This window comes from Adiantum capillus-veneris, chromosome 6 (assembly GCF_014529385.1).
Source record: "Adiantum capillus-veneris isolate H3 chromosome 6, ASM1452938v2, whole genome shotgun sequence".
Lineage (NCBI taxonomy): Eukaryota > Viridiplantae > Streptophyta > Polypodiopsida > Polypodiales > Pteridaceae > Adiantum > Adiantum capillus-veneris.
Window position 1 is genome coordinate 77,088,491 of NC_140936.1, and position 15,649 is coordinate 77,104,139.

The window sequence follows — 15,649 nt, forward strand, 5'->3', positions numbered from 1 at the left end:
TCTTTAATCCCATTAATTAGATAACTATTCACCCTACTATTACTACTACTTCATATGTTACCTAAGCCTGCATATATCTATGATGTTGGTTGCTCACTTACCCACCTCTATATCACAAGTGAAGGACACAATTTATAAATGTTGATTGCACTCAATATAGTTAAAATCAATTTCCTTATTCAAGTCATGCATCCCCTTTGTTGTTTCCTAGGAGTCTTCCTTTGGCCCTAATTTATCTCAATTGATTAAGCACTTAAGTTGTACCTAATCATTGACAAGCACTAAGCACTTGGATTATGCTTGATTGATCATCCAAAACCAACAAGACCTTCTACCATACATGCCACACATATGTCCCACAAGTAGCTTCTTTGATTCCAAGTACATAGTTTTCTCTAAGTGGGTCAGGTTGACTTCCTCCAACCTAGGCAAAATACTCTTACAATTTTCTATATAGTTTGCAACAAATTTATGGCACCCCTTGAATGCATAGCTTTAGCTTTGTCTTTCTCTTCACATCCTTGAATATGCACATCATCAAGAAATAATGTTGTGATCTCGATTGTGATTTGAGATATGAAATTGTGTAGAATCTTGTTCATCCCATTCATCATATGTGCAAATGAATTACTTGCTCCTTGAGGTAAGGTACACATCCTTACCAACTCCAAAGGTGTTATCATGGTTGTCAAACCCTTGCTCTCAATATCCAACTCAAATTGATCAAACCCTGAGTAAAGGAATGCCATCAAGTGGATTGCCCTTCTTGCAAATCCATACATAATTGGCCCTATACCCACCAACAATACTAGGGTCAACACACCCTAATTCATCTAGGTGAAAGCAAAAGCCTTCGCATGCCTTGAAAGCATATCCTCAAAACACTTCTCCTTTTGTGTGAAAACTCCTCGTATCCAATCTTCAGCTCATTTAAGTATTCTTATGTGAGCGTGCGCTCAATCTTTCTTGAGATTTGGCTACAAAGAAACTTATCCTTGCAGCCTAAAGGTAAGGATAAGGTTACCTCACTTGCCACAAACTTGTACCTATTTTCTACCACACTTTTGGTTCTTCATTGACATCGATTCACCCCTCATCTTCAAAAGCCTCAATTACTTTATATACCCTCAACCACATTATGTACTCTTTCACAACCTAGATTTTATCTTGTACACTAGAAACGATTAGTCCTAAGCTCATCTATCATATCTACACAAGAAACCTTCTCAAAGACGCCTATAATGTATATTCATTATCCTCTAAGAAACCATTTTGTTTCAATCCTTTTTGTTCGATATGTACATATTGTCATCTACTTCTTTTAACCTTGAGTTTTGAAGCTTGCTTGCCATCATCAAGATTTCTTCTCAAGGTACTTCGGTACATGAGATAGCATAGACCATGCTCCAAGACCTCCATTGCAATTACCTTTCTGTGAGCCCATAAGGACCATAATAGGAGAAGAAAGAAACACTTTTCTTATCTTCTGTGGATGTCACCAAATGTATTAAACAAGCAGAGCTCAGTGCAAGGCTCCTAAAACTGTATCGATAAGCACATCCACTCCAACTGTGACAAAGCCGCATATCCTCGTGTTAGTCTTGAAGTTGCTACGCCTCTCGTAGAGAAAGAGGGTCATGTAAAAATGACTCTCAGATATGTGTAGGACTCTACATACTCCACTAATTCCTAACCATAAGTACACGTTGGTGCTAATGCCCTCACCCACTATGCTGTGGTGTTAAATATCATCATTTTGGTGATTGCCAAGGTAGAGAGAGAGAGAGAGAGAGAGAGAGAGAATCCTTTCTTGACACATCAATTATCAGGGTACAAAAAGGTAAACCCCAATCTTATTAGGAGAATTTCGGATGGTACTTGGAACAATAGATCACCCAGACAAGAATGAGCAACATCTCTTCTGTGCAGCATTGCCCCTATTAATGCTTTTTATGAATGTAGGCCATCACTGTTTGACCTGTATGAATATTGTACATAATGAAGATTATCGAGAGCCTACGCCCCTGAAAGAATTAAAATAGAGATTCTTTGGCTCAACGTAGGTGCTTCCTTTTTTTACCACTCTCTTCAAGAAAATCGAAGGCCAAGTTGGAGTGATGGATAAACTGCTCCCAAATAGCTCCGGTTTCCTCTTTCTCCACAGTAGTTATGTCCCTCCTAGTAGCACAAGGTAATTGTTCCAACATTGTTGTTTTTCTACCTCTGAAAAGAATGATATTACTCGTATCGCACCGTTGATAATAAGCATGCACACAAAGAGAATCCACAAAATGGTATATCATGGCTTAGTCTATGTGAAATTGTCTGCATCTATTGTAGCATCATTCACAAATGCCAGAATGGGCATGGTCAGGGATGCACAAATGGAGAATGAGCATGGTCAGGGATGTACAATCGAGAGATTAGTTGTAAGTGGCCAAAATTACATCAAAGGTTGTTCTTGCGAAAAACAAGCAAGATAACGGTGACATTTTTGTGACAAAATGGGGTGTGCCATCAAGCTGAGTGCATGCCCGGACCAACTTTTCGATATTTTGCATTGCCATAAGCTGGAAAATGGCAGCAGATCATACAAATGATGACCGCTGGGTCGCCACTTCAAATCATGCATCATCAGTGGATACTAGTTATATATCTGTATGTATAATGCTACATTCATGAACTAGAACCATATACCATTTACTCGCAATCTTACATGGTTGTAATTAGAATCAACCTACCTTGCTCTAGCACCCAACCTTGGTAAATTGCAGTGCTCGCCTTGTTCATCATAAGCCCATCCTTTTCCTAGGCCATAGCCGAAGCCCAGACCTACCCCAAAGCCAGCACCAAAACCAAACCCAAACTGCATGCCAGGGAGACCAAACCCAAACCCTGCACCTGCAACATTAGCACTTTATAAATTGGAGACAATGGAGCTAGAGGATCCAAATCATAGTGTTTTTCCAAAGGTTTAGTAAAGACAGGTAAGACCGAAAGAAAGTTCCATTTGTTCTCCAGAAGGCCAAGATGACTTAAAAAACAAAAGATAAATCATCAGCCTTTATGTAAATGGCCAAACCTGTAGTCCCTAATTTTTAAAACAAGTAAAATCTCTACCTCTGTTTTGACATTGTTCATAGATTAAATTCAGTGCAAGCAGTCCATCGTAATTTGCATGGTCCCCTCTGGCTTCTATTGCACATATCACTTCAGATAAAACTTGGGTAATACAACTTAGTGTTATAAAATTACTTCAAGCTTCCACCATGGGGCCCGGACTCATGTAGGGCCAATGAGCTACCCACAACCATGCAGGAAGATTTCACTGGCAGTATCATTATGTTTGAAGGAATCCCCCTCAACTCCAGTTTACTACAGAAAAATTATAAGCAAATAATAAAATGGAAGATTCCAATAGAAACACACTAAAAGAAACGTATGCATTATGCAAACCGAGATGCCAAGCACTCCAGTGTGGCACTAGCATTACCAAAAGCTTTACACAGCGAGATGGGTTTGCACATTGGTATGCTACCAATTCCAAATTCACATGGTTCCATAAATATATAAAACCATGCCTGTAAGCTGTTTATCTGACACAAATCACTACCAATAGAATGATTTGCGCCCGCAAGACAACCATTCCAAGATTGCACGTGGATTCAGCAGTTGATTTTGTTACAGCACCTGCTGTGCAAGAGGGGACCCACTCCAGTCCTTTGTCACAGATCAACACAGCTTGAGAGTAGATTCAAACATTTCGTCTTTTGACATTTTGGGGTACTAAGCTGATGGTACTCTACCTGGTGACTGCTATGTACATTGCACATATCTTTTGTCATGATATGTGATGTTGGTGGGATATTAATGTGTGATTGAATTGTTCGAACAAATAATGTTTACTCTTTCAAACTGTATGTTTGTTTGTTTACATGAGAGGCAGAATGTCTGCAGCTTTTTATCTCTATTCACTGGCAGGGGAAATATTGATGGTAATGATGATGATTGAGACATCCATGAGAGGTTACTGAGGTCGAGAGGTGACGGCTGAAGGAGTCATTGTGGATCATAGTTCGCGTCTGGACAGGGACTAAGATGTAACTGTGACCGTTGATTGTTGCCTGAAATCCAGTGTGGATTAGGATTTGCACTAATGAATGCTTTGTGATTGTACTGTCTTGTGTGTGATAGTCAATGGGTGTCTTCACACGCGCGAGCGCGGGGTCGGGCGGGGGGGGGGGGGGGGCAAGGATTTGTATGCACGGCCTCGCAATGCTTGCACGGATGCATGATAGGCGGGTTGGATAGGGTGTCGGGTCTGTGGGATGAGGTCAGGGGCTCGATGCACGAACGCGGCGAAGGGAAGCTAAATTTTTTAGGTCACGCACAGGGATCAACAGTGGATCGGATGCACGCCGTTGATCCCTTGAGTCCACCCCATGCGCTTTATAAACCCGGGGGGGGGGGGGGGGGGGGGGGGGGGGGGGGGGGGGGGGGGGGGGGTTCTCCCAACTTGGTGACTTGGCAGGAAGTGCCAGCCCGAGAGCCAACCTGAAATGGAGCTAGACCCACATCCAATGAACCAATAATAGCCGTGGGATTTGTGCCAAAAAATGCAGCGGGAATCAAGGAGGGCCGTATGGGATGATGATGTGGCACTATCTACACTGGGAGCTTTTGGTGCCAGTTTGAAAGCATTGGAATTTTGGAGCTTTTGGTGTGGTAGATTTTTTAAGCCGAGGGCTTTCTTGGCACCATGTAGAGGCCAAGGGACTTTAAATATGAGCTTTGCATTCAACTCTAAGCTTAATAAAAATAATTACTGCAAGGGGCACCTACATTAGGGGCCAATGCACCAGAGTGGGCAACTCCACCCATTCAATCTTGTTTCAAGTGTTCAGTAGTTCAAATATTTGTTGTTTTAACTCTATTCGTGGTGTCTATGTCCTGTTTTACTGCCTCGTCACAAGACTTGCCGATTACACTCCACAAGCATCAAATTCAGTAGCAATGCAAGACTTTCAGCCCACTTGCAATACTTTGGGAAATTCCACACATTCAACATGAGCAGATTGCAACAGTCAATTAAAGAGAGAATCGTTTTCTTTTAGAAGGCTAATCACACAGAAAAACTTTTTCTTTAAAACCTTCACAAAAAGCGTATTTACACATTTTGAGCACGTTGGATCTCTACAAGCGGCTACATTGCTTTGTATTGGGATGACATATTATTGGAACGTTTTGTGGTATAAGCACACTCACATATTGAGCACCTTATGAATGTTTATGGGAAAAAAAAAAATCAAACAAAAGAAGATGTGTTTTTCAATTCTATAATCGTCAAAGGAAGAAGCCAAAGCAACCGGTGGCATGCACATCAAAGAAAAAGATTAACACACAACACGAGTTTACACAAGAAAAAGAAGAGGGGAGCAATGACCATTTTATTTATGAACCTAAAGATATATTTTTTGTAATTTTTATCTCTCTTGCAATATAGCCATTCCTAGAACAGCTTGGTCCCCACCATGGCTACTTTCTTTGAGGGAAGCCTGACTGGAGGTTTCTCTATCTTATCTAAATTTAAAGGTGTTGTAGTTATCTTTTGGATTATAGATATTATCTTCTCCTAGATGGGAGATTCTCTTTTGCTCCAAGATTTGACTATGATGTCATTTGTCGTAGTCCAAGTCCCAAGGGAGGGTTGTGGGGTATGTGGGCTTTGTCCTAAGAATCCTTTTGGATATCTCCATTGTATCTTGGTGTGTACCCTCTCTTGTCCAGTTGGCCCTTGTGTGGCATAACCCGTGATAGACCATGTGATAGCATGTGTAGCTTTCCACCTAGGTAGATGTGATCTCTCAGCTTGGCAAGAGGATAGTCACACTTGTGCATTGTCGGCGTGGATCGTGCTATGGTTGACACCGAAGGATTGGAGGTAGGAAATACAAGCATGATGATGTAGACATCTTGGTTTGGCTACCCCTCTTCTTAGAGAATGAGTACGGCACAACACCTTGATCTAGCCATCCCTCTTCACAGAGGACAACCATAGCAGAGACTACTAAGTCTCGCTCGGAAGAAACTCTATTACTAATAGGACACCATCCGATGGTGGTCCATGTGGTCTATTGGTGAATGTTGCAGCACATGGAAGAGGGATAGCGGTGCAAGACTTCTCGGTATAATAATCCTAAAGCTTTTGTGGATGGACTGCTTGGCCATGTTGTGTTGTAGTTGCTTCCTCTTTTCTTCGGATGAGTGACTACAGATCTCTTCGGCTAGATTTGACGATTGCAAACTTATTGGCCCTCATTTATGACTATAAAGTCTACGATAGGAGTTGTTTCTACACTCAGCTCGTGACCTCGTTGAAGCTGTACACACACTCTCTAGCGGCAAGTATACAACAGTTCTACAATAGGAGTTATTTCTACACAGCTCGTGACCTCGTTGTTGCCCCGTTGTTGAAGTTGTACACACTCTCTAGCGGCAAGTATACAACAGTTCTACGATAGGAGTTGTTTTTACACAGCTCGTGTCACGTGACACATCCAACCCTGTGTGTCCGTGAACAAGCTACAGCATGACCAGGGTTTAGTTCAGTCAAGTCAGTCTAGAATAGGAAGTGATCTGGCACTTTTGTGAGTCTGTTCGCAAACCGTGCATGACCAGACACTTAGAGTAGATGCATATCCTCTGGTTGCACACAGCATGACCATCAGATTACAATCAGAACCCATCAAGAGCATTTTTACAGTGCATAGACCTATTTTTCCTATTTTTGACATTTTCACTTATTATTTTTAAGTGACTTTTGTTGGAAACTAGGTAGGGCAATTTTGCTAAGTTGTATAAATAGAAACCTAGCGCTAGCACTTTCTGGCAGAAGAGGCAGCAGGAGCACCTTGCTCAACAGGCACCTTCTAAGCAAGACCCCCCAGCATGGCCTAACCTTTTTGCAACACAGCATCAAAGCTAGCATTTTTGCAAGACAGATCAGCCTTGGCGTTTTTGCATTGCAGAGCAGCTTCGGCATTAGCAGACACAGCAAAACCACTTCACAACAGCAGATCAGCCCTAGCGTTAGTAGATTTTCCATAGCAACAGAATTCAGCCCTAGCGTTTTTGGAGCAGCAGGACATCCAGCGCTTTGCAACTCCATCGCGTAGAACCAGCCCATAGACCAGCGTTTTCAGTTTTCAGCAGTCAGTACCCGCAGTAGAACCCCCAAACCTCGCAGATCTCACCTTCGCGCAGCAAATCCTCGCCGCACGGTCAGATCCCGCGAAGTTTGCAGATTCAGCCCGGAAAACGAAGAGTTCAGCATCTGCGTTTTCAGCACATCGTCATCGTACCGTCGTCATCGACATCGTCACCAACATAGAGTCAAAATTCAGCAGATAAAGATTTGCAGATTTCAACCATTAGCGTTTTCAGATTTCAACCCGTCTTGTCGTCGTCCTCATCGTTGTCGACATCGTCGGCAAGTCCAAGCATTGTAGAGATTTGTGCAAGCAATAGCAGACCGTTCTCGCCATAGAGAGTGGGGCCTTTGGAGGAGGGTTTGACAACTTGTCTGGTGTCGTATTCTTCTCTCTCTATCTCTCAGTCTCAGCACCTTCTCGCACAGTGTCTATTCACTTTGTTTGTGATCACTTGCACTCTCTCATTAAAGAACGGAAGGCTCTCCCTTCCCTAAGAAAAAGGAACCTTGAGCACAGTTCGGAGCACTCATCTTGAGCAAAGTTCATCATTCATTCCGCTGCACCTTACATTGGTATCAGAGCTTTGGCAGTGTTCTATATCACTCAAGGAAAGAAGAACCACATAATTTTTTTGCTTGTTGCGGTCGCACGTAACCCAAGTCCACTTGGGCGTGTCGATTCCTAGTCGTGTTTTTGAAGAGTGACAGGAAACCCAAGAAAAAGGGGCTTGTCCAACCTCCCCTTGTGCCTCTTTTCACTCATTGAGCGGACCGTGCACTTAGCGGCCGGCCAATCGACGTGAGGTGGAAAAAAGCAACCTTGGTGTGAGCGCAAGGCCACCAAGGGATGCGCCCGCGGAAAAGAGTAGAACTCGGGTGAAGAGAAGATCCTTCTCTAGCGCAGATTGCAAGCAAAAGAAGAACCTCAAGACCCTCAAGAACTCAAGACCCCAAGAACCCAAGTTCCTCGTGAACTTAAACGGAATGGATACTGCGCTTGGAGGTGATGAGCATGAGAGAGGCGACAAAGAATTTTCCCCACCAAGAGGTTTTCCGACCCTCCCCCTTCCCCATCTACCCCACGAGTTGTACCAAATCCTATGGAGGCTTTGGTCAAGTCGATGATGGACATGATGACAATGTGGCACGAAGCAAGAATGGCAGCCATGGAGCGTGAGCGCGAGCAATTACGCTTGGAGGCCAAAGAATTTGATCGCAAGTACGCAGAAAGAAAAACAGAATTGGATCGCAAGAACGTTGTTCATTCTTCCTCTATCATTTCTAATGTGCAGGCGACGATTGAAGAGATTTGGGAAAAGGAGACTCTCTTAGTCTCTTCTTCTCCCAAGCATGACACAAGATTTGCATGATGATAAGCATGATGAATTGAATGATAATGATAAGCATGATGATTTGGATGATAAGGACAAGCATGATGATCAAGATGTGATTTCTCACAAGCATGATGATTTGCATGAAGATGATGTGATTGTTTAACATGGATGATGTGTTAGTTCATACTTTCTCTAGTGAAGCTAACCTCATTGCAGATTCGATCAATCACAAAGAACCGATCTTGGCTCTCGAGTCGAGGTCCACAGAACTCCCATAGGAAGATTGGATCAAACACGAAGAACCGATCTCGGCTCTCGAGCCTAGATCCGCAGAACCCCCACAGGAAGTACTATGTGTTCAAATGATTAGTCAGCACGCATTTGTCGAGTGTTTCATTCCTAATCGTTTCCTATATTTTAGTCAGCGTCTTTATGTGATCCCTTTTCCTAGGCATGCCATATTGTACGTTGAGCACGATTCACTCATGGATGAGCACGGATGTATGCGGATTTCTCATGAAAAGATGAAATGTTTGCATTCTAAGACGTCACATTCCGTGTCTCTTCCTTGGCATGACACATTCGTAGAAAGAGCACAAGAAGAATTGAGCACCCAGCATGGGCATTTCCATTGTGAATTGCCACAGTTGATTAACTTAGATCATAAACACAAGATTTGATCTCATGGTTTGCGTGTGTGTGGTGAACGAGTTGGCACGCCGTCTATTTGTTCATCTACATTGCTGCACAGCCTTTAGAAAAGGCAAGAGTTTTTCCAGTCACTTTACATGGAATAGGTATATTCATGGTTTTGTGTTGGAAGTGGTTTCAGGAATTTTCAGCCTTGGAGATTCTTGAAGAAGGTGGACCTACGTTCATAGACGAAGTTGAAGCATTGAAGGAGCTACAAAAGCCTTTGTGTTGTTTTCGGGGCGGCCAAAAGAAGCAAGCGTTGCAGACCTTTATGAAGTTCAAGTATCGCACGACCCACACATTCGAGTGGGCCGGCGAAGAGTCCTTTACAGGATTCCGGATGCTATTGGCGATCTCCCTCGACGCCATACAGTTCGGTACCAATACCTCACTTTGAAAAGGAGGGGATGTCACGTGACACATCCAACCCTATGTGTCCATGGACAAGCTACAGCATGACCAGGGTTCAGTTCAGTCAAGTCAGTCTAGAATAGGAAGTGATCTCGCACTTTTGTGAGTCTCTTCGTAGACCGTGCATGACCAGACACTTAAGAGTAGATGCATATCCTCTGGTTGCACACAACATGACCATCAGATTACAATCAGAACCCATCAAGAACACTTTTACAGTGTATAGACCTATTTTTCCTATTTTTGACATTTTTCACTTATTATTTTTAAGTGACTTTTGTTGGAAACTAGGTAGGGCAATTTTGCTAAGTTGTATAAATAGAAACCTAGAGCTAGCATTTTCTGGCAAAAGAGGCAGCAGGAGCACCTTGCTCAACAGGCACCTTCTCAACAAGACCCCCCAGCATGGCCTAGCGTTTTTGCAACACAGCATCAAAGCTAGCGTTTTTTGCAAGACAGATCAGCCTTGGCATTTTTGCATTGCAGAGCAGCTTCGGCATTAGCAGACACAGCAGAACCACTTCACGACATCAGATCAGCCCTAGCGTTAGTAGATTTTCCCCAGCAGCAGAATTCAGCCCTAGCGTTTTTGGAGCAGCAGGACATTCAGCACTTTGCAGTTCCATCGCGACAATACCAGCCCATAGACCAGCGTTTTCAGTTTTCAGCAGTCAGTACCCACAGTAGAACCCCCAAATGTTAGGTGCAACGAAATGAACGTTGTATTTTCTCAAGATTAGTGATCTTTATTGCTCAAGGTTCCTTTTAGTTCTTAGGGAAAGAGAGAGCTTTCCGTCTTGTAGAGTGCATGTTAGGTGCAGCGGAATGAATGTTGTATTTTCTCAAGATTAGTGATCTTTATTGCTCAAGGTTCCTTTTAGTTCTTAGGGAAAGAGAGAGCTTTCCGTCTTATGGAGAGTGCTACGATCACGAACAAAGTGAGTGGATATTGTGCATGCAAGTGAATGAGACTGAGAGAAGGAGAGAGAAGAGATACGACACCAGAGAGGTTGTAAAACCCTCCTCCGAAGGCCCCACTCTCGTTGGCGAGAGTGGTCTATTCTTTGATTGCACAAAGGTGTACAATGCGTATGCAATGGACTATGCAACTTGGTCTATGCCGATGACGACGACGGTGACGACGACGATGACGATGGCTGGAATCTGAGATCTTCTAATCACTGAATTTCGGGACTGTTTCGGTGGCTGAAAATGACTGTTTTGGCTGCGTTTTCTTGGCTGAAAAATGAGGTTTCTTAGGGCTGAAAACTGATGGTCTTTACGGGCTGAATCTGCTACACTTTAGGTGAATAATGCCGGTCTTAATTTGCTGCTGAAATCCAAAAACGCCAGGGGCTGAAATTGGTCCTTCTGTCGCCGGGGTTCTGCAAATGCAAAAACGCTAGGCTGATCTGCTGTGTCGTGATGACGCCGGGGCTGATCTACTGTGCACAAATCGCCAAGGCTGATCTGATGCAAAAACGCTAGGTCTTCTGTGGAGAAAACGCCAAAGTAGTCGCGGGGGTTGGTCTTGCTGAGAAGTTGCCTGTTGAGCAAGGTGCTCCTGCTGCCTCTTCTGCCATTTAGTGCTAACTTGGGTTTGCTTATATAGAAACTTAGCAAAATTGCCCTACCTACTTTTGTAGGAAAGTCACTTAAAAATCATAAGTGAAAATCCCAATAAATAGGAAAATAGCCTAAATGCACTGGAAAATTCCCCTAACTGATGCTAATGGATTCTGATGGGAATTCCGATGATCATGCTGTGTGCAACCAGAGGATATGCATCTATGCTAAGTGACTGGGCATGCACGGTCTACGAATAGACTCACAAAAGTGCCAGATCACTGCTAATCTAACTTGATCGGACTTACTGAACCCTACTGTGGTGTAGCTTGTCCACGGACACATAGGGTTGGGATGTGTCACGTGACACCAAACCTCCCCGATCTCAGCTTTCCGCAGCAGATCCTCGCCGCATGGTCAGATCCCGCGATGTTTGCAGATTCAGCCCGGAAAACGCAGATTTCAGCATTTGCGTTTTCAGTGCGTCGTCGTCATCGTACGGTCGTCATCGACATCGTCACCACATAGAGTCAGAATTCAGCAGATAAAGATTTGCAGATTTCAGCACGTCTCATCGTCGTCCTCATCGTCGTCAACATCGTCAGCAAGTCCAAGCATTGTAGAGATTTGTGCAATCAATAGCAGACCGCTCTCGCCATAGAGTGGGGCCTTCGGAGGAGGGTTTGACAACTTGTCTGGTGTCGTATTCTTCTCTCTCTCTCTCTCTCAATCTCAGCACCTTCTCGCACAGTGTCTATTCACTTTGTTTGTGATCACTTGCATGCTCAACAGAAGGCTCTCCCTTCCCTAAGAAAAAGGAACCTTGAGCACAATTCGGAGCACTCATCTTGAGCAAAGTTCATGATTCATTCCGCTGCACCTTACAGCTCGTGACCTCGTTGTTGCCTCGTTGTTGAAGCTGTACACACACTCTCTAGCAGCAAGTATACAACAGTTCTCTACATTGCTCTTGATGGCATCTTGTTGGAGCTTTCTTGGAGGCTGGAGTTCCCTATTCTGCTGCTACATTCTTGGAGTATTGTCCTCTTGAAGAAGAGACATCTTTATTTGAGGCCTCGCATCTTCGGCCTTTGTCGGTTGTTCAGCATCAAGTGTTGAGGGAGTGTTGAGTTACACCACTCTACTACTTCATCTAGGGTTAGGGCATGCTTGTATGGCTAGTGTGCTCCCAGGCTGGCCACATGTAGTGCCCTGCATTCTAGGGTACATGTCCAAGCTGGGCCACATTGGCCGGCCGTCGGACACTTCTTGTCCAGGCACCCTACTTAGTGATTTCCCCTATTTATTCCCACTTGGGTCGTGGAGTCTTATGAAGGGCTGGCCGACTTCTTCATGAGAACCTATATAGGCAGCCTCTGCCCTGCCATTCTCATTATGGACACGTATCTGCTACAGGGCGTCCCAAGTGGAGGAGTCACCCTCTATGGTCATGCACGGACAGCCTGCTCTTCCTTCAACGTTTTTGTTCTGGCTCTCTCTTTCGCATATCCATATGGCACTCAGTGTGTGGAGAACACAAAACTGCATACGCCTAATCGTGTGAGACTAGAAGAGATGTGCTATTACTACTTCAAACCCAAGGTAAGTCTAAGAAGCCTAGGGGATCTTGGTCTACCCCATTTTTGCCCATGTATGAAGGACATGCATGATCGGACAGATCCATTTGATACAAATCAATAGTTTTGCATATATGGTTGTACAAGGCATAGTTAAATGTTGCTACACAACTATGGGCCAACCAGGCTCCACCAGATACAAGATGTCGCACTCTTTGCCAGCCTAGGCAGCATCATAGACATCCTATTTTGGAAACCTTAAACAACAGAAAATCTCATTAGATCTGCCCAGACGGAGCCTCGTCTTTGAGAAATAGAAGTCTGTGGTGTAGATCTACAGTAGACTATCCATTGGAGATCGTCCTGCATATGCCATATACATCATTGATCTCTTCGTTTACGTAATACAAAGCAAATAACAATTTCGTGACTGAATGGGAGGCCCCTTGCTGAGACCCCAACGTGGTGCCACAGTCTCCTCCCTCTACCTTTCCCTATTCTCCCTCACTTTTTGTAAGACTCTTCTATCCTAATAAGGGTTAAAAACTTTCTGTAAGGAAAGAACTAAGGAGAGATTGTATTTCATATAAATGGGATCTTTGTCACCTCTATCATCTGCTATGAATGACAAGCTCAAGATGCTTCATTGTATAAATGCTTGTGCACGCTAGAGTAGACGAGATTTTCCAGCTTGAAGACCTAGTGGAAAGTTCGGGTTTACATGAGGTTTGAGTCTTGAACGTTGAGGATAGATTGAGCCCTTAAAACTTGAGCAAGAAATGGCTTACGTGAATAAGAAGCAAGCTTTCAGATTTAGCACAGATGGGCTATTTTATTCCCCTGAGTTTTTCCTATTATCAAGACCATAGAGATCATACTTATCCCTGTGATTTGTCAAGGAATTTCTACATGAAAGTTTTCCCACAGTCCCCCCAATTTCTTTAGCAGAGGTGAAGCTAGAGAGAGAGAGAGAGAGAGAGAGAGAGAGAGAGAGAGAGAGAGAGAGAGAGAGAGAGAGAGTCCGAACGAGTCCATGTCTTTTGCCTCACATCAAATGAATGCAGTACCCTAGTAAAAGGAGCCCTAAGGGGGAGGTGGAATAAATAACATTTAAAGATTTCAGGGCTGGAAGATGAAGTAAAGTTGTATACAGAGCAGACAAGAGAAAGCATTGATATAATGCCAAGTGAGCCATCTCAAATTTTGTTGCTCGATTTGCTAGTGTCGAGCAAAATGAGATTCCACAAGATTTTTTCAAGCAATGTTACATGGAGGTTCCTGCATATACACCTTAACAGTATCAAATGACTACGTAATATACAACTTAACATACACATTTGAACTTCAAACAACTCTCAAACAGAGTTAAACTTGTGTGTGAGCCCTATTCTGTCTTGCCCCAAGATCATTCTATGAGAATCACTACCAAGTTGGAACTTACTAACCTCCGATGAGCCCAAAGCCAATGCCGAATCCAAAGCCAGCCCCACATCCAAATCCAGGACCTAGCCTGCCCAGATCAGCGGAGTACATGCAGGGAAGCTTCCATAGGATCCAGACGAGATTGGACAGGGAAAACCAGGTGCTAAAATGCTTGCTCGGAGCATCCGTTCTGTAGAATTCCAGCTTGTCAATCGTGTCAGGCAATCCATCCCCCTTCTCCTCCTGCTCATGGGATGGATGCTCCATAAAGGCAAGAAGATCTGCTTCTACAGATGAATGCCTGTGGGTGAGAGAGAAGGGACCATGCAAAGACTGTGCATACTTGCCTCCGACGGATGAGTGGGCTGTCGTCCTTCGCCCTTGCACTTACTCCTCCCTTCCAAAATGTGATTGTAGTAGAGAGCCTGGAGCCACAAGTGTGCATGCATGCGTTGACTGGCAAACAACAAATTTCAGAGTCAAAATAATGTTTATTGCACAACGCATTTGCAATTTCTAATGGTGGGAATCTTCACAGATTCCCAAATCCTTGGCTCAGGATATATAGGACATTAAAACACTAAAAGCGAGCTCATGGATCAAGTATACAACTTCGCTAGCCAAGTTGCACACGTTTCACCTCGCCCCTTTAAAAAATTGTTTTTTCTCTCAACTCTCGTCCCAACTCCACACGACACTGCGCGGCTTGCCACATGGCTCCTTTGTCTCCTTCTATTAGCCATCTCGTCGCTTGCCACCTGCCTTTCCAACTTGATCTTCGTTCATTGCCTTTGCGAATTGATCAAACGGGGTATCGTTGTCGATGCCTCCTAATCAATTTCTTTTGCAAAATCGTAGGGACATATTAGAAGTGCATGGAAATTTGGAACTTGAAAGTTAAAGGGAAGCATTATGGGAGAGAGGAAGTAACTTCCGCTTGCCTCAACACTATAGCACACGGGGTTTTCAATGAAGGCTAAGCAGTGGGATCCAACGTTAAGAAGTGGGACGCGAGAGGAGAGAGGAGAGAGGATCGCGGCGGTCATACACATCATCATTAAAAAGTAAACTCGGCCAAAATAAGTATGGATGCTGATGTGGAGTGGTGGGTGAGGTGCTCGGCGCGCTGAAGTGGAGCTTGGGTATAATGCTAGCCATGCATTTTTTAATATTAGGGGCGTGGGAAGCGCGCTCAAGGTTGTCTAAGAAATGGCATTTGGAAAATCTGAGAAAGGAGGGTGGAATGAGGGCTTCTTACAATCCTCCAACCGCAAGGCAAGCTTGCACACATTGGAGTTGAGCGCCCATTGGAGTCATGCTCTTGTGCTTTCATTCTGCTCATCTGTTTTATTTTGCTTCAACTGCTGCTCTTGTGATTTCTTTTGTGTGTGATTCATATTAACAAATCTACATGTTTCATCAATTGTTTTCCCAAT

General features: G+C 43.9%; 1 protein-coding gene across 2 annotated transcripts; it reads right to left on the reverse strand.

Annotated features, from left to right (window-relative positions):
* Window positions 1-1,794: 1,794 nt before the first annotated feature.
* On the reverse strand, window positions 1,795-14,677 carry LOC147455729 (uncharacterized). Of its 2 annotated transcripts, XM_086514425.1 has the most exons (4): window positions 14,561-14,677; window positions 14,237-14,456; window positions 2,742-2,901; window positions 1,795-2,223 (listed from the first exon to the last, which is right to left on the reverse strand). In XM_086514425.1, the coding sequence occupies exons 1-4, from the start codon at window positions 14,660-14,662 to the stop codon at window positions 2,055-2,057; spliced, it is 651 nt and encodes a 216-aa protein (XP_086370551.1). In that variant the 5' UTR covers window positions 14,663-14,677; the 3' UTR covers window positions 1,795-2,054. The 2 variants fall into 2 exon arrangements, with proteins under 2 accessions (XP_086370551.1, XP_086370550.1); XM_086514424.1 differs by lacking the exon at window positions 1,795-2,223 and adding an exon at window positions 2,284-2,656 and having other exon boundaries at window positions 14,237-14,615.
* Window positions 14,678-15,649: the final 972 nt, after the last annotated feature.